We start from the raw sequence: 27,423 nt of genomic DNA on the forward strand, positions 1-27,423 counted from the left end.
CATTGCCCATAGCAATGCCCGGGACACATGTGCAGGTGTGTCCCGCACCGTGAGTCCCAGAGACACAGCTGTTAGGGGAGAGGGGGCGTTCACGGGCGGAATGAATGGCTGGAGCGCTGCCCTTAACACGTATTAATTTTCGTGCATGTAGTTATGATTTTGTCCAGAAGTAAGACAAAATCAAACTATATAAGTAGGGTATCATTTTAATCGTATGGACCTACATATAAAGATAAGGTGTTATTTTTACCGAACAATGTACTGTGTAGAAACGGAAGCCCCCAAAATTTACAAAATGGCATTTTTTTCTTCAATTTTGTCACACAATGATTTTTTTTGGGTTCGCCGTAGATATTTGGGTAAAATGACTGATGTCATTACAAAGTAGAATTGGTGGCGCAAAAAATAAGCCATCACATGAATTTTTTAGGTGCAAAATTTAAAGGGTTATGATTCTTAAAAGGTAAGGAGGAAAAAAACAAAAGTGCAAAAATGTAAAAATGCTTTGTCCTTAAGGGGTTAAAGAATATACAAAAAACAAAACATTTTTATAGTCACATTAGGTAACTTTACTGTATATTTATTTTAAAACTGTAATGTTATTCTCCTGTATCATTTTACTTCTTGTCCATATATAATCTAAAGGCAGCCTGCTAGAGCATACTACATCTCCATGTTTGACAGCCACCATGTTGCAAGCCCTGGTGATAGAGCATACCTAGGTTTGTCATAGCAGGCAGACAAGGGGGCTCTGTCTATTTGTGTATGATTGCTGTCCCTGGCATATGTAATGGTAGGGTGGTGATCTTCATAGAGAACACTGTTAAGGTTGCTGGTTGTTGATTAAATTAAATGGCCAAGATAAGAGTTATCTCTGATCAAAGCCATTCTTCTGCAGCTTAGTGTGGGAACATAGCTCTGGCCTACAACAACATACATGTGAATCTAGTAATATACTGCTTGTCCCTACATACAAATACACAATAAAACTTAATAAAGCAGGAAGGGTTTAAGAGAGATATTAAAGGGGAACTCCTGTGGGAAAAAACTGTATTCAAATCAACTGGTGCCAGAAAGTAAAAAAGATTTGTAAATTACTTCTATTAAAAAATCTTAATCCTTCTAGTACTTATAAGATGCTGTATGCTACAGATATACTACACAGTTCTTGACATGGACAGAGGTGTCAGCAGAGAGCACTGTTGTCAGACTGGAAAGAACATCATAAATTTCTCTATAGTATACAGCATCTGATAAGTACTGGAAGGATTAAGATTTTTAAATAGAAGTAATTTAGAAAGCTGTTTAACTTTCTGGCACCAGTTGATTTGAAAACATTTGTTTTCCAATTGTTTCCACAGGAGTTCCCTTTTAAGGACCAGAAGGTAACAGATCAAACACGCTAGTTCAACCATTATCCTGCTCAGTGTTCGTTGTTATTGAAATTTGTTAAGATTGGAATTTTATATGGAACTGGAGTAAGATGCCAAATTTATTAAAACGCCCCAGCCTCATAATAAATTTGCTGCATCTGTGGCTGACTGTGCACCTAAAACACACGTAGCAAAGTCTGCCTGAATTCACACAGTATTGTGCAGTATCCCACAAGGGACCGCCACTCCTCCCTTTAGACCAAGGTTGAATAACACACAGTTGGCTGAGACAATGTATTAAGCAATGTCCATGATTTTAAAAGACCCATCAGGGTAGTAACTCACGGCTAGAAGCTCGTTTCAGAGATTTTCAAGACTTTTATTTCATAACTTCATTTCAATCTTCTTACAAAGTGGAGCAAAGCTGATAACGGACAAATCGGAGCCATGATCTTCCATCTGCTCGACACCTTAGTCGCGACGGCATTTTGGGGGCGTGCCACCTTGGTCATGCGTGACCAAGGGGGCACGCCCCCCGAGACGCCATCACGTCCAAGGTGCCGAGCAGATGGAAGATCTTGGCTCCGATTTGTCCGTTATCAGCTTTGCTCCACTTTGTAAGAAGATTGAAATGAAGTTATGAAATAAAAGTCTTGAAAATCTCTGAAACGAGCTTCTAGCCGTGAGTTACTACCCTGATGGGTCTTTTAAAATCATGGACATTGCTTAATACATTGTCTCAGCCAACTGTGTGTTATTCAAAGCTGACTGTGCACCAACATTAAGGCCAGCTGCAAACTGGAGAATGTTTCAGTCATAATTTATGCTAATAACTGGCATAAATTAAATGTAAATCTGTCAGGCCCATTAGGCCACATTTTATGAAATTGACATGAATGACACAGAATTGAAAAAAATTCGAATTTTTGCTCAAAACCAGCCTCTGAGCAAAAATGTTTAACTTTTGTACACCAAAAAATTGCCTTACAGTGCTTAATAAAAGAGCCCAGAGATCTTTTTCCTGCAACATCCAGATCTAACAGTCACTAGAAATACAAGTGAACAATTCATCTGGTTGATCCTTTAATATGCTTGGAGATGGAAGGTTCATGCTTTTATTGGCCTTAAAATATCACATACATTACATCCTATCTTCACAAACACCTGTGGCTTATTTGAGACCTAAAGTTCTGTCTATGATAGAAATACAATATGTAAAATTCCAGAAATAATTGCATGTTATTCTTGTTTTATAGAAAATATCACTATAGAAAATATTATCCTCTTGTCTTCTTCTCCTTAGAAGATTTGCACCCCAACCAGTATTCTGCAATGGATCTTGGGTATCGAGGAGAGACACGGTCCACGCGCTTTGTCTGGAGGTTTACGCGGTAATATTTATCTGTTGGGATAAAAAAAAAAAGATATCATGACATTAGTTCAGAGTATTAAAAATTAGTGTGGTCAGAAAAGGTATGAGTGGGAGTGAGGCATTTTCCCATTAATTCTCTTTAACGCAAGTGTATTTTGCGTCAGTATTACATATTTTTTTTGCAGTCCATAAGACAGAGCTACAGAACTATTGTTAATCTATAGGGCTATTAAATGAAAACTGTCAGCCTGTTCACCCACACTGAACCCAAGACACAGGGTTATAGTGTGGGTGAACAGGAGTCCAAAGAGGGGTCACTCCATAGGAAGTTCTTTTCTTTTTAAATTTCCTTTCTGTCTGACCACAGTGCTCTCTGCTGACACCTCTGTCCATTTCAGGAACTGTCCAGAGCAGGATAGGTTTGCTATGGGGATTTGCTCCTACTCTGGACAGTTCCTAAAATGGACAGAGGTGTCAGCAGAGAGCACTGTGGTCAGACAGAAAGGAAATTTAAAAAGAAAATAACTTCCTGTGGAGCATACAGAAGCTTATAAGTATTAAAATGATTAAGATTTTTTAATAGAAGTGATTTACAATTCTGTTTAACTTTCTGGCACCAGTTGATAAAAAAAAAATAATAATAAATAAAATGTTTTCCAGCAGAATACCCCTTTAACCCCTTAACTTCTTCAGGACACAGGGCGTATGGATACGCCCTGCATTCCGAGTCCTTAAGGACAGAGGGCGTATCCATACGCCCGTGGGAAATCCGGTCCCCACCGCTAGCCGGTTGGGGACCGGAGCCGGATGCCTGCTGAAATCATTCAGCAGGCACCCTGGCACATCGCCCAGGGGGGTCCTGAGACCCCCCCATGTCGGCGATCGGAGAAAATCGCATGTCAATTCAGACATGCGATTTTCTCCAATTCCGGGCTGATCGGGTCTCTGGTGACCCGATCACCCGGAAAATAGGGCTGATCGGAGCTGTCAGCAACAGCCCCGATCAGCCTAAAGGATAGGAGTGAGGTCGCAAAGCTGCGATCTACTCCTATCCCCTGGCATTAGTCAGAACGGAGTTCTGCCCGCCCCTGGATGTCAAGGGGCTCTGGGAAGAAGATGGAGGCCGTACCTGCAGGAGAAGATGCCTGGGGACCTGGGATCTTCACTGGAGCCTGCTGGATCATGATCAGGTAGGGAATCGACAGTGGGGGGGAATTGAAAGTGAAAGTAAATCAATCTTTACTGTGGCAACCACTAGGGGGGCCAAACTGCAACTCCCAGCATGCCCAGACAGCCAAAGGCTGTCTGGGCGTGCTGGGAGTTGTAGTTTTGCAACATCTGGAGGGTCACAGTTTGGAGACCACTGTTACAGTGGTGCCCAAACAGTAGCCCTCCAGATGTTGCCAAACTACAACTCTCAGCATGCCTCGACTGTCCAGGCATGCTGGGAGTTGTAGTTCTGTAACATCTGTCCCTTCAGATTTAGCAATTTTCATGACATTTTTGAAAATTGCTGCTCTACTTTGCAGCCCTCTAATTTTTTCAAAAAGCAAAAGTATGTCCATTTTATGATGCCAACATAAAGTGGATATATTGTGTTTGTGAAGAAAAATAAAATTTATTTGGAATATCCATTTTCCTTACAATTAGAGAGCTTCAAAATTAGAAAAATGCTAAATTTTCAAAATTTTCATGAAATTTTGGGATTTTTCACCAAAAAAGGATGCAATTAATGCCGAAAATTTACCACCAAATAAAGTAGAATATGTCACGAAAAAACAATCTCAGAATCAGAATATTCGGTAAAAGCGTTTTCACGTTAATAATTCGTAAAGTGACGGTGGTCATAATTGCGAAAAAGGGCTGCGTCCTTAAGGGGTTAAGGACCAAGACCATTTTAACCTTAAGGACCAGGCCAATTTTATTTTAGCGTTTTCGTTTTTTCCTCCTCGCCTTCTAAAATCCATAACTCTTTTATATTTCCATCTACAGACCCATATAAGGGCTTGTTTTTTTGTGTGACCAATTGTACTTTGTAATGAAACCTCTCATTTTACCATAAAATGTACAGCAAACCCACCCAAAAAATTTTTAGGGAGGGAATTTAAATGAAAACCACAATTTAGCACATTTTGGAGGGTGTCGTTTTCACACTGTACACTTTACGGTAAAAATGACATGTGTTCTTTATTCTGTGGGTCAAGACAATTAAAATGATACCCATGACTAGATACTTTTATATTTTAGAACCGCTTTAAAAAAAATCTAAAACTTTTTGTACAAAATCAGTAATCTAAAATCGCCTTTTTTTGACCACCTATAACTTTTTCATTCTTCCGTATATAGGGCAGTATGAGGGCTTATTTTTTGCACCGTCATCTGTACTTTTTATTGCCTATATAAAACTTTTAGATAATTTTTTATAACATTTTTTGGGAATAAAATGGGACAAAAAAGTTGCATTTTTGGACTTTTTTTTTATTTAGTTTACGCCGTTCACCGTACAGGATCAATAACATTATATTTGGATAGTTCAGACATTTACGCATGCAGCAATACCAAATATGTTTATGAAAAAATTTTTTACGCTTTTTGGTGGTAAAATGGGAAAAACTGACAATTAAAATTTTTATTGGGGGAGGGGATTTTTCACTTTTTTTTGAAACTTTTTATTTTTAAATTTTTCAACTTTTATTTTACACTTTTTATGTTCCCATAGGGGACTATCTATAGCAATCGTTTGATTGCTAATACTGTTCAGTGCTATGTATAGGACATAGCACTGATCAGTATTATCGGCTATCTTCTGCTCTGGTCTGCTCGATCTCAGACCAGAGCAGGAGACGCCGGAAGACGGACGGAGGCAGGTGAGGGGACCTCCGTCCGCCATTACAGATGATCGGATTACCTTTGCAGCGATGCGGGCGATCCGATCATCCATGTTAACTTGCGCATTGCCGCAGACGCAGTGATCTGTACTGAGGGGTTAATGGCGGACATCCGCGTGATCAGCCACGAGACACGAGCACCGCTCCGATGCTCGCGGTCATGCACAGGACGTAAATGTACGTCCTAGTGCACTAAGTACTGCCAAACCAGGACGTACATTTACGTCCGTGGTTGTTAAGGGGTTAAGGACAGGCCAATTTTTGTTTTTGCACTTTCGTTTTTTCCTCATCTCCTTCTAAAAATCATACCGCTTATAGCAATCCAGCTTGGGTGTGGTTTGCCTACAAGGCCAATATTAGGGGGCGTATTATTGCTCTCGCCTCCGGTCTCAAAAAGGACCGTGACAAACACTTAGCCACATTGGAACATAAACTCACTAGATTGTCTATTGGTCACCAGAGGGCCCCTTCTCTTTATCTTTTTAAGGCTCTGCAGGACACCCGGCTGCAGCTGGATGCTGTTTTGTCTCATAGAGTGGAGAGGGCTATTCGCTGAGTGGAGAGGACTATAGAGTGGAGAGGACTAAGGCGACTTATAAACCTGATAAACTCCTGGCTAGACAGCTAAAACAATAGCATTGTTACGCCTAGCGCTCCGGGTCCCCGCTCCTCCCCGGAGCGCTCACGGCGTCTTTCTCCCTGCAGCGCCCCGGTCAGTCCCGCTGACCGGGAGCGCTGCACTGTCTTGGCCGTTGGGGATGCGATTCGCACAGCGGGACGCGCCCGCTCGCGAATCGCATCCCAGGTCACTTACCCGTCCCGGTCCCCTGCTGTCATGTGCTGGCGCGCGCGGCTCCGCTCTCTAGGGCGCGCGCGCGCCAGCTCTCTGAGACTTAAAGTGCCAGTGCACCAATGATTGGTGCCTGGCCCAATTAGCTTAATTGGCTTCCACCTGCTCCCTGCCTTTATCTGACCTCCTCCCATGCACTCCCTTGCCGGATCTTGTTGCCTTGTGCCAGTGAAAGCGTTTAGTGTGTCCAAAGCCTGTGTACCTGAACTTCTGCTACCCATCCTGACTACGAACCTTGCCGCCTGCCCCCGACCTTCTGCTACGTCTGACCTTGCCTCTGCCTAGTCCTTCTGTCCCACGCCTTCTCAGCAGTCAGCGAGGTAGAGCCGTTGCTAGTGGATACGACCTGGTTGCTACTGCCGCAGCAAGACCATCCCGCTTTGCGGCGGGCTCTGGTGAATACCAGTAGCCTCTTAGAACCGGTCCACTAGCACGGTCCACGCCAATCCCTCGCTGACACAGAGGATCCACTACCTGGAAGCCGAATCGTGACAGTAGATCCGGCCATGGATCCCGCTGAGGTGCCGCTGCCAAGTCTCGCTGATCTTCCCACGGTGGTCGCTCAGCAATCGCAGCAGATTGCCCAACAAGGACAGCAGCTGTCGCAGTTGACCGCCATGTTACAGCAACTTCTGCCTCTGCTACAGCAGCAACCATCTCCTCCGCCAGCTCCTGCACCTCCTCCGCAGCGAGTGGCCGCTCCTAACCTCCGCTTGTCCCTGCCGGACAAATTTGATGGGGACTCTAAACTCTGCCGTGGATTTTTGTCTCAGTGTTCCCTGCATATGGAGATGTTGTCGGACTTGTTTCCTTCAGAACGGTCTAAGGTGGCGTTCGTAGTAAGCCTTCTTTCAGGAAAGGCCTTGTCTTGGGCCACACCGCTCTGGGACCGCAATGATCCTGCCACAGCCACAGTCCAGGCCTTCTTCGCTGAACTCCGGAGTGTCTTCGAGGAGCCAGCCCGAGCTTCTTCTGCCGAGACTGCCCTGTTGAACCTGGTCCAGGGTAATTCTTCCGTTGGCGAGTACGCCATACAATTCCGTACTTTTGCTTCTGAACTATCCTGGAATAATGAGGCTCTCTGCGCGACCTTTAAAAAAGGCCTATCCAGTCGCATCAAGGATGTGCTGGCCGCACGAGAGATTCCTGCCAACCTCCAAGAACTCATCCATTTGGCTACCCGCATTGACATGCGTTTTTCTGAGCGACACCAAGAGCTCCGCCAGGAAAAAGACTTAGATCTCTGGGCACCTCTCCCACAGCATCCTTTGCAGTCTTCGCCTGGGCCTCCCGCCGAGGAGGCCATGCAAGTGGATCGGTCTCGCCTGACCCAGGAAGAGAGGAATCGCCGTAGAGAAGAAAATCTCTGTCTTTACTGTGCCAGTACCGAGCATTTCTTGGTGGATTGCCCTATCCGTCCTCCACGCCTGGGAAACGCACGCACGCACCCAGCTCACGTGGGTGTGGCGTCTCTTGGTTCCAAGTCTGCTCCTCCACGTCTCACGGTACCCGTGCGGATTTCTTCTTCAGCCAACTCCTCCCTCTCAGCTGTGGCCTGCTTGGACTCCGGTGCCTCTGGAAATTTTATTTTGGAGTCGTTTGTTAATAAATTCAGCATCCCGGTGACCCGTCTCGTCAAGCCGCTCTACATTTCCGCGGTCAACGGAGCCAGATTGGACTGCACCGTGCGTTACCGCACAGAGCCCCTCCTCATGTCTATTGGACCCCACCTTGAGAGGATTGAGTTCTTCATTCTCCCCAACTGTACCTCTGAGGTCCTCCTCGGTCTGCCTTGGCTCCGGCTTCATTCCCCCACCATTGATTGGACCACCGGGGAGATCAGGAACTGGGACTCTGCCTGCCACAGGAAGTGCCTCTCCCCCCCTCCCAGTCCCGTCAGGCAAGCCTCTGTGCCTCCCCATGGCCCCCGTCCTGGTGTCACACTGCCCCGTGCCAGGCCTCGCCCTCTGCCCTCCCTCCCCATTCCCACTCCTGCTGTACTGCCTGCCGTTGAGGAAACCCTCCATTCTTTCCCGGTGTCCTCATCCCAGGGGAGGCAGTTACCGGACAAAGAGAAGGGGAGACCTAAGGGGGGGGGTACTGTTACGCCTAGCGCTCCGGGTCCCCGCTCCTCCCCGGAGCGCTCACGGCGTCTTTCTCCCTGCAGCGCCCCGGTCAGTCCCGCTGACCGGGAGCGCTGCACTGTCTTGGCCGTTGGGGATGCGATTCGCACAGCGGGACGCGCCCGCTCGCGAATCGCATCCCAGGTCACTTACCCGTCCCGGTCCCCTGCTGTCATGTGCTGGCGCGCGCGGCTCCGCTCTCTAGGGCGCGCGCGCGCCAGCTCTCTGAGACTTAAAGGGCCAGTGCACCAATGATTGGTGCCTGGCCCAATTAGCTTAATTGGCTTCCACCTGCTCCCTGCCTTTATCTGACCTCCTCCCATGCACTCCCTTGCCGGATCTTGTTGCCTTGTGCCAGTGAAAGCGTTTAGTGTGTCCAAAGCCTGTGTACCTGAACTTCTGCTACCCATCCTGACTACGAACCTTGCCGCCTGCCCCCGACCTTCTGCTACGTCTGACCTTGCCTCTGCCTAGTCCTTCTGTCCCACGCCTTCTCAGCAGTCAGCGAGGTAGAGCCGTTGCTAGTGGATACGACCTGGTTGCTACTGCCGCAGCAAGACCATCCCGCTTTGCGGCGGGCTCTGGTGAATACCAGTAGCCTCTTAGAACCGGTCCACTAGCACGGTCCACGCCAATCCCTCGCTGACACAGAGGATCCACTACCTGGAAGCCGAATCGTGACAAGCATACTATTAACTGAGTGCATTGGGTCCAGCTGCAACCGAGTTTGTGCTCCTCTCATCCGCACTGTATATATACGGCATTCTACTCCCGCCTTTATACTGAATCGGCTCATTCGCCTGATTTCTCTGCTCGTCTTGCCTCTTTCCTTTACTCTATTTCTCTTCCCTCTCTCCCTCTGAGTGTGATGTTCTTAATGCACCTGTTACTACTGATGAGGTCTCCTCCACCCTTTCTCGCCTTAAGCTGGGTAAAGCTCTGGGCCTGGATGGGATGTCAGCCCAATACTATAAAAAGTTCACACCCCTTCTCTTACCCCATCTCACGACATTGTGTAACCGTCTTTTCTCTGCCCCTTCTCTACCCACTGAATATTTAGATGCCCTCATTATTGTTAAACCCAAACCTAACAAGGACCTCCAATTAGTTGCTAACTATAGACCCATTTCCCTCATTAATCTTGACACCAAGATTCTCACCTCTATTCTAGCACGTAGACTCCATTCTCTTCTCCCCCGTCTTATACATGCCGACCAGGTGGGGTTCATCCCTGGTCATCAGGCACCGGACAATGTCCAGAAAGTGCTGGATGTTATGCATTGGTGTACCACCTCCTCCATCCCTTATGGTTTTAGCCCTTGTTATAGAGAAGGCTTTCAACAGCGTTTCTTGGTCTTATCTCTTTGGTGTCCTATCTGGCATGTTTTTTTTCGGCCCATTTTGTCCATCTGCTTCGCTTGTTGCACTCTCAGCCCTCGGCATACTTGAAGCTCCCTACTGATAACCCACTACAAATCCAAATATCCCTGGTGACTCGCCAGGGATGTCCACTTTCCCCAGCACTTTTTGCTTTAGCGATGGAACCCCTGGCGACCCTCCTTCAGTACTGTCCGGATGTTACAGGTCCTCTCATCTGTCAGACTTAATATCAACTTAGCCTCTTTGTCGACGACCTGCTGTTAACCTTGACAAAACCATTGGTTTCTCTCCCAAACTTGGTTTCTCTCCCAAACTTGTTTTCCGTCTAAGTCGGTGCTGAGGGTCAACAACTCAAAGTCGGAAACCCTCTATTGTGGGGACCCTGCCTATACTCAGAAATTGATCAACTTTAACTTTGGTTCCCACCCTCTACCTCTAAGCTTTCCTACCTAGAGATTGCTCTTACCCCCTCTATTCCATCTCTGTACTCCGCCAACTACCCTAAACTTTTTAGGTTTATTCGTGCTGATCTCCACAAATGGGACTTCCCTCATCTTTTCTGGGTGGGCCAGGTCCACGTGGTCATGATGGTGGTATAACTGCATCTTTCATATCTCTTTTGTACCCACCCTATCCCAGTCCCCTCCTAAGACCTTAAGTCCCTTCAGCGAGATGTCTTCCAATTTATTTGGAGAGTGGAAAGCAAGAGATCGCAAACTGCGGTATTAGAAAGGGTGTACTCAGTGCTCTTCCTCGGTCAGTAGAATGCTCCACTCTGTCACAGAGAGATGGAGTCAGTGGTATAGTCCAAAAGAACTTCTTTTATTCCATAGAGCAATAAAACATTAAAACGACAGGTACCAATGGATGACGTGTTTCGAGGGGCAGGACCTGACCTGACATGATCTGATGAAGAGGGGGTCCCTCCCCTCGAAACGTGTCATCCATTGGTACCTGTCGTTTTAATGTTTTATTGCTCTATGGAATAAAAGAAGTTCTTTTGGACTATACCACCGACTCCATCTCTCTGTGACAGAGGGGAGCATTCTACCGACCGAGGAAGAGCCCTGAGTACACCCTTTCTAATACCACAGTTTGCGGTCTCTTGCTTTCCACGTTCCAGACCGTCCAGGAGTCTTCCAGGATGGAGTGGTGCCGGCAGCACTCCTGGGTCTCTACACGAGGATATCTGCCCACTGCCTTGGCGATAAGTGCTTCATGGTGTTGTACTCACAGTGCAACACCGCAAGGTGAGCAGAACTGTTAAAGTCCTCCATTTACTCCTGTTGCCAAGGGTAACCGCACATTGCTGCGTCTTGCATCTCTGCTTTTTTTTTATATTATCTGTCTTCAATTTATTTGGAGACATAGACCTGCATGCATTCCCTGTAAAATCATGCATTTTCACAAACGCCTAGGTGGCCTCTACGTCCCCAACTTCTCTAAATATTATTATGCTGTCCGGCTTTCTCAACTTACCTTATTTCATGCTTCTTCTTGCACCCCTCTTTGGGTTTGCCTTGAATCTGCTTTGCTATCCCCTCATTCTCCTTCTGCTCTTTTCTGGTCCCTTCCACCTATTACTCACCTGGTCCCCTCCTCTGCACTACTCACCCTTTATTCTCTTTCTTTATGGCGAATGATCCGGTTCAAATTTACCCTCTAGTCCAGAGCCTCCCCTCTCACTCTGCTGTATTATAAACCTCTCTTCTTACCAGGACTGAACCACCGCCTTTTTTCTTGGTGGCAGTCTCATAAATTATATAGACTTTATGATTCTGTTTCTAACAAGCGGTCATTGGCAGTGGAGGTTTTCTCACAACGTTTCGCTCCTCTGGGTTCGGAACGTCTTAGAGCATGTCAAGTGTTTTCCTCCTTGACCTCCTTTTCCTGGGATGTTTCCCTGTCCCGTTATGAATCCTTGGCTCTCTACTCCTCTGAACGCCAGGGCCTCCTCTCCATTCTCTATTGCTTCTTTAATTCCCTGCCACCTGATTGTAAATTACCCTTCATGTTACAATGGGAATCTGACTTTCGCACCAAGCTTTACCCATTACAGTGGCAAGAGTGTTGCAAGAATCTTAGTAAGGGCAGCTCACAGGTTTCCTTGATGGAGGTGTCTCTGAAAATCCTACACAGGACATATTATGTGCCCACACTTCTCCTCGCTGCTTTCCCCTCCACGTTCCCCTATTGCTTTAGGACATGTGGCTACTTAGGCACCATGCATCACACTTGGTGGAACTGCCCCATAGTTCGTACTTTCTGGACCTCTGGCTTGACTATGTTGAGGGAGGTTACACATCATACTTGTCCTCTTAAACCTACATTCTACCTTCTCAGTGCTCGTCCCCCTAAAATGCCCTATGTGATTTTCAAACTGGTTTATTTTGTGTTCTTGGCTGCCCGAATTCATATTGTCAACAACTGGAAGCAAACCTCCCTGTTCTTAGACAGAGTAACAGCTAGGGTCAATGTGGTCATGCTATACGAGAAGCTTAATGCATTGAGGGATGACTCTATGGAACGTTTTACTGTGGTCTGGGATCCCTGGCTGATATCACCCTACTGTCCAGATATTCGTTAGTCTCTATCCATTTATTGACCTCACCTCAGTGTTTTTTGCTTTCCTGGTTGGATGCCTTGAATCTACCCTAGTTATGGTGTCCTTTTTTATATGCCTGACCTGCTGTTGTCTTATTGTTCTTATATATCCCTAATCTACATTGTGCTCTGGGCTGCGTCCGGTATTTTTGTCATACTGTTCTGCTACTATTTTGCCACAATAAACTTGATTGGTTAGATATTAAAAATCATACCGCTTTCAATTTTGCACCTACAGACCCATTTAAGGGCTTGTTTTTTGCACCACCAATTGTACTTTGTGATGACATCAATCATTTAACCCCTTAACGACGCAGGACGTATATTTACGTCCTGCGCCGGCTCCCCCGATATGAAGCGGGATCGCGCCGCGATCCCGCATCATATCGCGTCGGTCCCGGCGCTAATCAACGGCCGGGACCCGCGGCTAATACCACACATCGCCGATCGCGGCGATGTGCGGTATTAACCCTTTAGAAGCGGCGGTCAAAGCTGACCGCCGCTTCTAAAGTGAAACTCAAAGTGACCCGGCTGCTCAGTCGGGCTGTTCGGGACCACCGCGGTGAAATCGCGGCGTCCCGAACAGCTGATCGGACACCGGGAGGGCCCTTACCTGCCTCCTCAGTGTCTGATCGACGAATGACTGCTCCGTGCTTGAGATCCAGGCAGGAGCAGTCAAGCGCCGATAATGCTGATCACAGGCGTGTTAATACACGCCAGTGATCAGCATAGGAGATCAGTGTGTGCAGTGTTATAGGTCCCTATGGGACCTATAACACTGCAAAAAAAATGTAAAAAAAAAGTGTTAATAAAGGTCATTTAACCTCTTCCCTAATAAAAGTTTGAATCACCCCCCTTTTCCCATAAAAAAAATAAAACAGTGTAAAAAAAATAAAAAATAAACATATGTGGTATCTCCGCGTGCGTAAATGTCCGAACTATAAAAATATATCATTAATTAAGCCGTACGGTCAATGGCGTACGCGCAAAAAAATTCCAAAGTCCAAAAAAGCGTATTTTGGTCACTTTTTATACCATTAAAAAATGAATAAAAAGTGATCAAAAAGTCCGATCAAAACAAAAATCATACCGATAAAAACTTCAGATCACGGCGCAAAAAATGAGTCCTCATACCGCCCCGTACGTGGAAAAATAAAAAAGTTATAGGGGTCAGAAGATGACATTTTTAAACGTATACATTTTCCTGCATGTAGTTATGATTTTTTCCAGAAGTGCGACAAAATCAAACCTATATAAGTAGGGTATCATTTTAACCGTATGGACCTACAGAATAATGATAAGGTGTAATTTTTACCGAAATATGCACTGCGTAGAAACGGAAGCCCCCAAAAGTTACAAAATGGGGGTTTTTTTTCGATTTTGTCGCACAATGATTTTGTTTTCCGTTTCGCCGTGCATTTTTGGGTAAAATGACTAATGTCACTGCAAAGTAGAATTGGCGACGCAAAAAATAAGCCATAATATGGATTTTTAGGTGGAAAATTGAAAGGGTTATGATTTTTAAAAGGTAAGGAGGAAAAAACGAAAGTGCAAAAACGGAAAAACCCTGAGTCCTTAAGGGGTTAATAACAATATCTACCGCTAAACAAAAAAATATATATACTTGTGGGGTGAAATTTAAAAAAAAAAAAAAAAAAACGCCATTTTGTAACTTTTGGGGGCTTTCATTTCTACACAGTACAATTTTTGGTAAAAATGACACCTTATCTTTATTCTGTAGGTCCATACGGTTACAGGGATACCCAATTTATGTAGGTTTTATTTTATTTTACTACTGATTTATTTAAATCCTAACTACATGCACTAATATTAGTATGTTTAAAAATTGCGATCTTCTGACCCCTATTCCTTTTTTATTTTTCCACATAAGGGGCTATGTGAGAGCTAATTTTTTGTGCAGTTGTCTGTAGTTTTTATTGGTACCATTTCTGTTTTGATGGGACTTTTTGATCGTTTTTTATTAGTTTTTATGGCATATGAAGTGACCAAAAATGCACAATATTGGACTTTAATACTTTTTTACGTGTACGCCACTGACCGTTCAGTTTAGCTAACCTTATATTTTAATATTTTTTTTTTTTATTACATTATTTTATTTAAAAATGGGAAAAGGGGGGTGATTTAAACTTTTAATAGGGAAGGGGTTAATTCACTTTTATAAAAAAAAAAATTACACTTTGTTTTTTTTCAGCTACAAGATGCAATCTTCTGATTGCATATACTGATCAATGCTATGCTATAGCATAGCACTGATCAGTGTTCTCAGCGCTCTGCTGCTCTAGCCTGCTGCTGAGCAGGCTTGGAGCAGCAGATCGCCAAACGGACGACAGAAGAGGCAGGTGAGGACCCTCTCGCCGTCTGATAAGCTGATAGGGACATCGCATTGCTGAGCTTCCGGGATAGTTTCACTTTCATTTTACATGCAGCGATCAATGTCTAAAGAGTTAATGCTGGGCATTGGCCCGATCGGCGGTGCCCAGCATTAGCCGTGGGTCCTAGCTAAGTTCTGGCTAAGTTCTTTTCTTTTCTAATTTCCTTTCTGCCTGACCACAAGTGCTCTCTGCTGACACCTCTGTCTGTGTCAGGAACTGTCCAGAGCAGCATAGATATGCTATGGGCATTTTCTCCTGCTCTGGACAGTTCCGGACATGGACAGAGGTGTCAGCAGAGAGCACTGTGGTCAAACAGAAAGGAAATTCTAAAAGAAAATAACTTCCTGTGTATTATACAGCATCTGATAAGTACGGAAAGGATTGGGATTTTTTAATAGAAGTAACTTACAAATCTGTTTAACTTTCTGGCACCAGTTGATTTAAAATAAAATGTTTTCCAGTGGAGTACCCCTTTAAGTACCAGGGTCCGAGGGGCGTACCTGTACGCCCTTGGCCCTGGACAGGTTAAAAAATGCTGCAGATTTTTGGCTGTGGACAATCCACAACATTACCATACCATGGGGCTTCACCCTTACTATTAAACTTGCCTCACGGTTTAAGATCTACACACCTTTTTTAAAGAAGTAAACACTTTGCACTGGCTGGCATTTTGGAGGACTTTCAGGAGGAACCCAATCGGGATCATACTCGTCATCATAATCATAATTGTAGCCAAAAAGGTCATCTAGTATGTCAAATCCATCACTCCAGCTTGGTTTTCTCTTGCGGTTCTTTCTTTTATTGTTCTTTCGCCTCTTACTACGTCGTAAAGCAGTTTTTTTCTTTTTAGGCACGTATAATCTGCTCAGCAGCACAGCATCAATTCCATTTGGAACACCTTTCCAGTCTCTGCTTATAGAGCGATGAACTTCATAGCTGTCTGGAATAAATATGATTTAAATATGAATTACTGTTATTTAAATAAAAAGAATAACAACATAAACAAATAACAACAAAACACTGTAACTTCAGAATATCCATCATATCCAGCATATGAATAATGTGATTTTTTTAAACTTATTTTAGAATGTGTAAGGTTGATGTCACACTAATATTGTGTGTTATTTGTAACAAAGAATAATAATGATAAATAAAAATAATGAGCAATAATAATTTGTCAAATAAACAGCTGGTAAATTTTGATTTTGATTTAAACCCATCCCCCCCACCACCCACGCAAAAAAAAAAATTCTCCCTATAAGGGAGTTGGCCAAACCTGCCAAAGTCAGAGCGTTCAGCTGAGTTTTGACTTAAGTGTATGGGCAGCTTAAGATAAAACAAAAATAATATGGTTAAGCTTAAAAGGAGTTCTCCGGGATAGAAGTTTTTTTTAAACTTGCTCAAAATGCCTGCATTTAAAAAACAAACTGGATTTACCTTATGCCCCTCAGTGCCTCCAGTATTGCAATCATGTTCCCTGCAGTGATCCTTTTCCTGTTTTTTTAGGTCAACGTGTCACACTGGCCGCAGCGATGTCCCATGAAAGGCTGAGCGGCAGTGTAGCGTATTGATCACTGGCACCAGGAGAAGAAGAAGACTGGGGCCAGGGCCTAATACATCACACTGTAACTCAGCCTGTTACTGGCCAAGGTGGGAAATTGCTGTGGTTGGTGATTAGCTAAGTTACAGTGTTACACTCTGACCATAAGAAGCAGTAAGAGGTAAGCTGCAAAGAACAGGAGCCCGATACCGGAGGCGGTAGATAAGTCCAGTTTGTGTTTTAAATGTTGGCATTTGGGGCATGTATAGTTAAAAAATCCCTCGAGAACTCCTTTAAAGAAGATGTCCAGCAGTAAGAAATGTATCCCCTATCCGCTGGGACTCCCTGCGATCTCCCTTACGCGGCCCCCACTCGGCCTCGGCTCTGCTAGAGCGAGTTTCATACCCAGCAAGTCAGCTGTTGGAAACACGCTCCCTCTATTCATCTCTTTGGGAGAGGAGGAGAAACGCGAATGCTGTGTCTCCGCCTCTCCTATAGAAATGAATGGAGGGGGCGTGTTTCCACCAGCTGACTTGCTGGGTGCAGAACGTCACTTCCTTGAGCAGAGCCAGGGCCCCGTATTGGAAATCGTGGGGATCCCAGCGGTCGGACCCCCTGCAGATAGGGGATACATTTCTTACCACTGGACATCTTCTTTAATCACATAATGAAAAGTTATTCAATTTTCTAAAATGTTTTGTATTTAAATTTTATACACCTTTTCAAAATGTTTGTTCACTCTCAGGAAATGGAAACATTTTTATTTATATCCTGAGGCTGAATAAATGTACAGACCAGGTCCAGTCTAGGAAGCACAGTATGCTAAATATTATACATTTAGATTGATACATTTAACAAAATCAGTGATTAAAAATGACAGAAACCCATCACAGAAAGTTTTGCTTAAACGCACAGGGGGGGGGGGGTATATACATAATACAGCACAGAGGTGCCAAACACAGAGTGTAACTGGACAGACTATGGTACGTGACTCGGGATGGTTAGATGTATCTCTTTGTGATGCCAGGGCACCTTTAACCTACACCGTTCGAGGATACGACAGCTTCTTCTGGACCAGGCACGGGGTAAAAACTACACCAATATCATGTTACGGATAACTGTCTTTACTGAGGCAGGAGAAGATGTTACAATTCTCACAGCTCAGATTAGAGTAGAGGAGATGCAGAGTAACCCTTAGGAGCCCTGTAGACTTGCTGTGACTTGTAGTATTTTACACCCACTTGGCTTTACTTGTTGCAGGCTTGGGACTTTAGAATTAGTTTTGAGACCTCCCACACTGACCAGGGTTCTTATAGTGTCAAATTAACACTACACTGCCAGGGTATGAACTAGCACTGTGTGGCCAGCTTGCACACCGACTCTTGTGCTCACAGCTAGGAATTTCTGACTCTTGCAAAATGGCGTGGCACTAGCTTGAAGATTTTCTTTAGGTTTCCCTTGAATCACCTTACACTACTGCTGACTCCTCTCCACACTACAGCTCACACTGAGCTCTGCACTCAGACTCTGAACTAACTGAATAGCTCCTCTCGCCTACACTATATATGACCTAGCTAGGGGCCTCCAATTCTGTACATTTCTTAAAGATACGGTGCAAAACAATATAAATTAACAGGCAAAGACTACAATTAATATTAAAGCATCACCTGAGCAACCAGCGCAGGCACCTAAAGCAATATTTGCCTGACAGGATCCACTCCGGTACTAGGACACCCATGGCCAGCTCTAAAATGGAAAAGATTTTTGACCCCTTTGCGACCCATGACAGACCTAGTCCATCATGGTGCCGCTCAGGGTGTATGGAGCGGGTTCCTGACTAAAGCCCGCTCCATACCCAGTGGCCCCCAGACTTTTCCTGTAGCTGGGAGCCACTGCTAATAGCCGGCATGCAGCAATAGTTGCAGCTAGCGTCTATTGGGAGCTTTAAACCATCCCTGGTGGTCTAGTTGGGTGGACTGCCGGAGGGCTTACCTCTCCTTCAGTCCTGGTTTTGGCTCTGCATTTGATAGAGCCTGACAGAATTAATCTGATTTATCCTAAAAGTCCCCTAAGGGACCAATAAAGTGTAAAAAAAAAAAAAAGTTTAATAAAGGTTTAAAAAAATAATAATTTATCACCCCCCTTTTCCCATTTTCCATATAAAAACATTTACACATAATAAAAAACACATATTAGGTATCACCGCATGCGTAATTGTCCAAACTATTAAAATATAACATGTTTAACCACCTATGGTAAATGGCGTAAAAGCAAAAAAATATATACAAAACCCTAGAATTGCGTGTTTGCCCTCCTGCTATGCAATGGCATAGAACTTTTTTTTTTTACCAAACATAAGAAACAGTGGGGAAGATCCTACCGTAAGTAAATAGGTTGGCACATAGTATAACCTGTGAAGAAACATTTAATGGATGCTTCTATCATTAAAATCTGGAGAGCTCCATTGCCTTAGTCTGTACAATAATTTTTTATGAAATTTTTTATAACATCAAACGGACATTATGTGACATGGTCAAAATAGATTACTATGTACAAAACTGTAAATTAACACCTTAACCCCTTAAAGGGGTACTCCCACCCTAAACATCTTATCCCCTAACCAAAGGATAGGGGATAAGATGTCTGATCTCGGGGGTCCTGCTGCTGGGGACCCCCGCAGTATTGCATGCGGCACCCACCTGTTTTTTGTGCGGACCCTCCAGCGCTTCCGAACAAAAAACAGGTGGGTGCCGCATGCAATACTGTGGGGGTCCCCAGCGGCAGGACCCCCGATATCAGACATCTTATCCCCTATCCAAAGGATAGGGGATAAGATGTCTAGGGAGGGAGTACCCCTTTAGGGACATAACTCTTATATTTCCATCCACAGACCCATATGAGGACTTAATTTTTGTGCCACCAATCGTCCTTTTTGTAATGACATCACTCATTTTACCATAAAATGTATGGCAAAACCCAAAAAATATTTGTGTGGGGAGACAAAAAAAAAAAAAAAAAGCGCTTTTTTGTAAATTCTGGAAGGTTTTTTCACACTGTATACTTTATGGTAAAAAGGACATGCTTTCTTTGTTTTGGGGTCAATACAATTAAAATTATACCTATGTTTAGATTCTTTTCTATTATTGTACTATTTACTAAAAAAAACTAACTTTTTTAACAAAATCAGTATGTTTAAAATTGGCCAATTTTGAACACCTAAGACTTTCTCATTTATCCGCATACGGGGCTGTATGAGGGTTCATTTTTATGCTGCGATATTTAGTTTTTATCAGTACCAGTTCTTGCGTATATGTGACTTTTCAATCGCTTTTTATTAATACCTTTTGGAATGTGATGTGACAAAAATTTTGGACTTTTTTATGCTTTTTGGGGTAAAATGGAAAATAGGTGCGGTTTTCATTGGAATAGGGCTTTACGGTAGACAACAATTTATTTAAAATCAACTGGTGCCTGAAAGTTAATCAGATTTGTACAGTAGATTGCTTCTATTAAAAAATTGTAATCCTTCCAGTACTTATCAGATGCTGTTTACTACAGAGAAAGTTATTTTTGAATTTCTTTTCTGTCTGTCCACAGTGCTCTCTGCTGACACCTATGTCCAGGTCAGGAACTGCCCAGAGCAGCAGAGGTTTGCTATGGGGATTTCCTACTGCCCTGGACAGTTCCTGACATGGACAGGTGTCAGCAGAGAGCAATGTGGTCAGATAGAAAAGAACAACTCAATTTCCTGTGAAGCATAAAGCAGCTGATAAGTACTGGAAGTACTGGATTTTTTAAATAGAAGTAATTTACAAATCTACGAAGAAAGCAGGTAGATGCCAGCGATTATGAAACTTCACCTTTATTGGAACCACGTAAAATCATCGACATGGAGAGACTTCAATAAGACAAACATTTAAAATTCCAAGAATCAGCGCCAAGCATGACGCGTTTCAGGTCATGTGACCTTTCCTCAGATGCATGGTGGGAAGCAGAAGGGTGGGGGAATAAATCCCAGCCTCCTAATGGAACAGGTGAGTAAAACATCTATCCTGTGACCCAGGGATTAATCCTGTCAGTTCCAAAAATAGAGGCACCCTTCTGCTAAACATAACAGGTATAAAATCATAAATAATTAAGCACCTATAACATAGTTATAAAATAAGTGCAATTTTATATTTTATAACTATGTTATAGGTGCTTAATTATTTATGATTTTATACCTGTTATGTTTAGCAGAAGGGTGCCTCTATTTTTGGAACGGACAGGGTTAATCCTTGGGGCACAGGATAGATGTTTTACTCACCTGTTCCATTAGGAGGCTGGGATTTATTCCCCCACCCTTCTGCTTCCCACCATGCATCTGATGAAAGGTCACATGACCTGAAACGCGTCATGCTTGGCGCTGATTCCTGGAATTTTAAATGTTTGTCTTATTGAAGTCTCTCCATGTCGATTTTACGTGGTTCCAATAAAGGTGAAGTTTCATAATCGCTGGCATCTACCTGCTTTCTTCGTATCCTTGGAGGATTACATTGCCGTGCGGTGGCCGGGTGAGCTGACTACCTTTTTACTTTGCTCTAATTTACAAATCTGTTTAACTTTCTGGCGGTTGATTTGATAAAAAAAAAAAAAAAAAACATTTTCCACCAGAGTACATTTTTAACCTTTAATACAGAAAGTTTATTGGAAAATGTATATAACTTTTCATTATACAAGTAACCAAGTAATGTTTTTTGCAGACATACCTCTAAACCACCCTCCAAAGATAAAGTCAAGATCTTGTTCCAAGCTGTCATACTGGATCATTACATATTGCGTGAATCGCTCAGATGGGGATGAGGTCATACACTCTTCCATGGTAGGTTGATTTTTGAATTCATACTGCCAATACCGACTACCTATTGTGACAAAAATGGATTTACAAATTTTGCAAAGTACAACTTAGAGTCTTAGACTAAAGTTGTCCGAACACACAATGAGTGGGTTCGGATGACGGTCTAAAGTATATGGTGGCCTCCATTCCCCCCAACAGAATATGTAGATGAGAAATGTGTTGGGTGTGTTACCCCTATAAGGCTAAGTTTCCACAGATGTTAGCAGGGAGTCAATAGGGAACTGCAAAATGCCAAACCCACTTTGCGTTAGTGGGTTTGACCTTTTTTTCCCTGACCCCATCGTTTTGCTACAATTTGACAGTTTTGTCAAATCGCAGCATGCTGAGACTATAACTTTTTTTATAAAGCAAAAATGCCATCAGAGGGAAGTAGTGATGCAGTGACATTTTTACTTTCCCTCACCGCTGTACAGTTTCCAGTGCAGCATAGTGCTGCACTGGAAACTGTCCCTGCTGTTAGCAAGAATGAGCTGTGCGCGAGGCTATGCCGTCCTGAGCATAACTGATGCTGAGCAGTAGATATAAGTCGTATATCTCATTCCCAGCATGAATTTACAGTACAAACAACAATCTGTATAGATCGCTGGTTGAATGTAAGCCCTTGCACCAGCCCAGCAAAGAAAGAGTTAACAAAGATGTCCAGTTCTAAGCAATTTATAGAAATGTCTGATTGCAGGGGTCCGACCGCTGGGATCCCCCGCAATCTCCCATACAGGGGCCCTGGCTTGGCCCCCGACTCTATGCTGCTAGAGCACGTTTCGTACCCAGCAGGTCAGCTGGTACAAACACGCCCTATCCATTTATCTCTATGGGAGAGTCAGAGATACAGGAATGCTGTGTCTCTACCTCTCCCATAGAAATGAACGGAGGGGGCATGTTTAATAGCTGACCTGCTGTATGCGAAACGTCACACACAGCAGCTCAGCCTAGGTTGAGTCGGGGCCCCGTACAGGAGATCGCGGTGGGTCCCAGCAGTCAGACCCCTGAGATTAGGCATTTTGCCGCTATCCTGCTGATAGGGGATAAATTGCTTAGCACTGGACAACTTGCGCTGATTAACTCTTTGTGGAGTATACAGTATATCCAGCCATCTAAAGATGGATGTATACACTGTATACAGTATGCAGACATCTACTTAAAAATCTGCCTCCTGTCCCAACCTAGTCTGACTTAGCTCCACCCCTAGTGATGACATCATTAGAGGTGGATCTACAAAGCTGAGATTTTGTTTTATTTTTCTGCAGAGCCGATTGGACTGTTTGTCTGGAATCACATCATGTTCAGACTATATGTCTGAGGTATATTACAGTATGCCCGCAAAAAGATATGCTGATATATGCCATTTACTTTAATGGACTGAGCACAGTGACTACATTTCTTTTGCAGGACTCAAAAGCTTGGTCTACTGTACTTGCTGGCATCACAATGCATAATGTATAATCTAATGTAGACCCTTATCATGATGTGAATCCAGCATTGGATTACTATGTTACTAGTCATGAGTGACTATTTAGCTCTAAAATACTATTATTTGAAGCATACAATTAAGCACACATTCCACAGATACTTAAATGATGTTGTATTTGACAATATTGAATAGCAGTTTGGAATTGGTCGCAGTTACCTTTAAAGAAGTACGCCTTTTCACTGCCTTCATAATTATTGGCTGGTAGAGAGAAGGCAGCGTCAATATTGTCTGGGATGTTTGAAAACCCTTCATCGATGGCACGGGGGAATCCAGAGTCCATGGTCACGTCAGTAAACCGCCAATATTGCGTACCCTATAAAATCAGGTGGGCATGAGACTATTGGGCTTTTCAGAAGTTAAACTTAGAGGAACAAATGTCAAATGTGAATAAACAATATATAAAATAGAATGAATTAAAAAACCTTACTGTTTTGTGCTCTGAAAGAACAGGTTCTGTTATGCTGCAATCCTGTGTTAGAGAAACACTGCACACAATGCTAACATTATAAAATCATTTTCACAGAAAAAATTATGTTTATTAAAGGGGTGTTCCGAGTTCTTAAAAAAAATAAAAAAATTGATGCCGTCTAGGGCCGTAAAAAAATACACTTTACTACTTACCCTGAGGATATGTTGACCTTGCTGTCCTGATGATGTTCCTGATGGCTGCAGTGTATTTAGAACATCACAAGGAGAACCAGGACGGCATGTCCTCAGCGCTGTTTATTATTTTACAGCCTTAGCAAGAAACTTTTTTTTAGGGCTCGTTCACACGGATGGATCCTCACAAAATTTTACACTGCAGATCTGCCAACGATGGACCAGTGGGCCTCCATATGTCCCTGCTCGGAGTGGCAGTCCGCCACTACGAGCAGACACTGTGATGTGAGAGTCGCTGCACGCATGCACAGTATACTCACACACATTGGGGCTGCTCTCGGCCTAGCTCATGGAGCAAGGGAAGCGGATGCGATGTGTGCGAGTACACGGCTCATGCGACTCGCACAATGCAGTGTGTCTGCTCGTAACAGCGGATTACATCTCAGAGCAGGCACATATGGAGGCACACTGTAGGGTCCATTGTCGGTGGATCCGCAGCATAAAATACGCTGCGGATCTGTCCGTGTGAACGAGCCCTAATTATGCTGTTTTTCTTAAATCGGAATACTACTATATAATCTACAGGGGAGAGTGAAAGGGAAGAGGGCAGAGCCAGCAGCAAGATGCCTCAGTGGCCCTGCTGTGCATTACTGCTCTATAATGTTCTCCATGTTGCTTTTGCATTTTAGGGTGTGCTGTAGATATATAGAGGTACAGAATCCTCTCTTCTATGTGTGTAGTGGATAATAGACATTATAGCAGTTGGCCACCACCCACTAGCTCAGGGACAACTAAAAATTAGAGATGGGGTCTAAACAATTGGTAAAAATGTCATAAACAAGTCATATAATGGCCAAAATAGTTCTGCTCCTCATGTATACTATATGAACATGGCAGCACTGAAAGTGCATGTATGCTTTAAAGGGGTACTCTGGTGGAAAACAAACTGATCCTAGAAAATTAAACAGATTTGAAAATTATTTCTATTTAAAAATCTAAAGGCTTCCAGTACTTATCAGCTGCTGTATACCACAGAGAAAGTTGTGTAGTTCTCTTCAGTCTGACCACAGTGCTCTCTGCTGATATCTCTGTGCATGTCAGGAAATGTCCAGAGTAAAAGCAAATCCCTATAGCAAACCTCTCCTGCACAGTTCCAGACATGGACAGAGGTGTCAGCAGAGAGCACTGTGGTAAGACTGGAAAGAACTACACAACTTTCTCTAGAGCGTACAGCAGCTGATATGTGCTAGAAGTATTAAGATTTTTAAATAAAAGTAATTTACAAATCTGTTTAACTTTCTGGCACGTTGATTTCAAAAAAATTGTTTTCCACCGGAGTACCCCTTTAAGTATGTACCAAAGAAAATGAAAGAAAATACAAAGACATGCTATCCAGTTCTCTGTAAATCAAATAGCTGACAAAATAGATTATTCTAATGTGGTGAGCCACGGTGAATGGCGGGACCACGGGGTGTAGCGGTGTAGGTGGATGGGGCAGATGGTATTAACCCCAGGGGCAAGGTCTTATTAACCCCTAATGTTCATGATGCCAGAATGGTTTTTGGGTATAGGGAACCACCCAAACGATATCTCTGCTATCCCAATGGCTAGGCAGTGACATGAGAGTCCACGACCAGGTTATGGTTTAACGGAAGCTTTACTGAGGTCAGACAGTTGGTATAGTCTCTACAGCTCGGCCAGAATCCAAGAGAGGTGGCCAGGAACACAGAAGGACCTCGCAGCTTGCTGGGACCAATTATATTTTGTAATGGACTTTAGATCATTGACTTTAGGCTTGACTGGATGGTAGGTAGCAACAGCAGACATAGACTTGACTTACTGGAAGTGACGGTAGGTTTGAGGGCTTCCAGGTCAGGGGCGTTGCGACCCGGGTGCGGGGGGTGCGGCCCGCACCGGGTGACACCAACCTAATGGGGTGACACCAAGACGCTCCGCAGCACCCACCCCCCTCCCCAGCTACACCGACACCCCCCATCTGTGCCCTACCGGCCTCCCTTCCGTCAGCACCCCCACCTCCTTCACCTGCGCTGTGCGGTGTGCCCGTCTGTCAGCACCCCTCGACCCCCCCCAGCCTTCACCTGCACTGTGCGCCTGTCCGTCATCACCCCCCTCGCCTTCACCAGCACTGTGCCCGGCCTCTTTTCCCACGTCTTCAGTTGCACCAGCCTGATGTCACACCGCATGGCCGCGCAGGAGGACGTCAGTGACGTCACTCGCAGGGCGCCCGGAGAGAAGGATCGCTGCGCTGGATGGGTGAGTGTGTGTGTCTGTCTTTCTGTCTGTCTCTATCTCTGTCTGTGTGTCTCTGTGTGTGACTGTCTGTGTGTGACTCTGTGTGTGTGTGTATGTGACTGTGTGTGTGTGACTGTGTGACTGTGTGTGTGACTCTGTGTGTGTGTTTGTGTGACTGTGTGTGTGTGTGTGTGTGTGACTGTGTGACTCTGTGTGTGTGTTTGTGCGACTCTGTGTGTGTTTATGTGACTGTGTGTGTGTGACTGTGTGTGTGACTCTGTGTGTGTGACTGTGTGACTCTGTGTGTGTGTCTGTCTGTGAGTGTGTGTCTCTCTGTGTGTCTCTCTGTGTTGGGGGGGGGGGGGGTTGAACCAGCGATCTAATGTGGGGAGACTTTGACCCATTGTTGGGAACCTGCAAGGGAACCTGCGGCCTAATGTGGGGAAACTACTACCAAATGTGGGGAGTCTATGCTACCTAATGTGGGGAGTCTATGCTACCTAATGTGGGGAAATTGCTACCTAATGTGGGGAATCTATGCTACCTAATGTGGGGAAATAACTACACAACTTCCTGTGGAGCATACACCAGCTTATAAATACTGTAAGGATTAAGATTTTAAATAGAAGTAATTTCAAAATCTGTTTAACTTTCTGGCACCAGTTGATATAAAAGAAAATGTTTTCCAGTGGAGTACCCCTTTAAGTAATTCTGGGAGCTGTATATTTAAATGGTGAAAACTTCTTTAACACTTCCCTATTCTGTGGCAACTGGTATATCTGATTATTATACTGGAATTTCTCACAATGCACTACAACAGTGGTGTCTGTCACAACAGGCTAAAAACCTACTTGGGGGAGGGGGTAGGTATGGGGATGACACCATTTTCTACCGCACTGGGTGACACCAACCCTAGCAACGCCACTGTTCCAGGTAGCTGGACACTAGCACTGAGACATCTGGTCTTGACTGTGCCCCAGTAGAAAAAGAAAGAAAAGAGCTCAGATTGTAATGGCCGCCCCATTTTAAAGGGGGCTGAGCCAAAAGCCCATAGGTCAAGCTGTGGGTCATGTGTTAAGCTGGTGACTCTCTGGGTAACATAAACATGACATGTGGCATCTCAAAGGTCCTTTAGATAATTACATTAGTCCTCCAAAGGTCCTTTATACTGTCTATACATTAGCATACCGACTACAGTGGTCCCTCAACATATGATGGTAATTCATTCCAAATGAACCATCGTTACTTGAATCCATCGTATGTTGAGGGATCCATGCAATAATAATATAGAAAGTTATACTCATGTGTCCTCACCGCTCCGGACCTTCACCGCAGCCCTGGATTGTCGCTCTCCATTGCTGTCATCACGTCCCCGGGGTGTCCCCGCCGCTCCGGACCGTCACCGCTGCCCTGAATCGTCGCTCTCCATCGCCATCATCACATCGCTGTGCACGCCGCTCCTATTGGATGACGGGACAGCGTGCGCAGCGATGTGATGATTACGAAGGAGAGCGACGGCCATGCAGCGGAGCATGGAGAGGACCATCCGGAACGTCGGGGACAGGTGAGTGACACTCACCGGAGCACACGGGGAACATCAAACGGCTATCTAGCGGCAGCTGAAGCAGCCTGCGCTACCGGATAGCCGTTTATGCGATGGCCCCGACATATAAAAGCATCAT

General features: G+C 44.4%; 2 protein-coding genes across 8 annotated transcripts in view; one reads left to right on the plus strand and one right to left on the minus strand.

Moving 5' to 3' along the window:
* Positions 1–27,423, plus strand: part of SARM1 (sterile alpha and TIR motif containing 1) — a 184,226-nt gene that overhangs the window by 15,914 nt on the left and 140,889 nt on the right. The window contains exons 3-4 of one of the 2 annotated variants that reach the window (XM_056558731.1): positions 2,677–2,764; positions 21,266–21,384. The gene's annotated coding sequence lies outside the window, so the exon portion shown is untranslated. The remainder of the gene's footprint in view (positions 1–2,676; positions 2,765–21,265; positions 21,385–27,423) is intronic. The other variant, XM_056558733.1, reaches the window with a different exon arrangement.
* VTN (vitronectin) overlaps positions 2,450–27,423 on the minus strand; it is a 96,413-nt gene continuing 71,439 nt past the window's right edge. For all 6 annotated transcript variants that reach the window (XM_056558739.1, XM_056558735.1, XM_056558734.1 and 3 more), the window contains 4 exons: positions 23,045–23,201; positions 21,272–21,424; positions 15,615–15,923; positions 2,450–2,775 (listed from right to left, as the gene is read on the minus strand). In XM_056558739.1, coding sequence (XP_056414714.1) covers positions 2,651–2,775; positions 15,615–15,923; positions 21,272–21,424; positions 23,045–23,201 — 744 coding nt within the window. In that variant the 3' untranslated portion in view covers positions 2,450–2,650. The remainder of the gene's footprint in view (positions 2,776–15,614; positions 15,924–21,271; positions 21,425–23,044; positions 23,202–27,423) is intronic.

The sequence above is a fragment of the Hyla sarda genome, chromosome 2 (genome assembly GCF_029499605.1).
Source record: "Hyla sarda isolate aHylSar1 chromosome 2, aHylSar1.hap1, whole genome shotgun sequence".
Taxonomy (NCBI): domain Eukaryota; kingdom Metazoa; phylum Chordata; class Amphibia; order Anura; family Hylidae; genus Hyla; species Hyla sarda.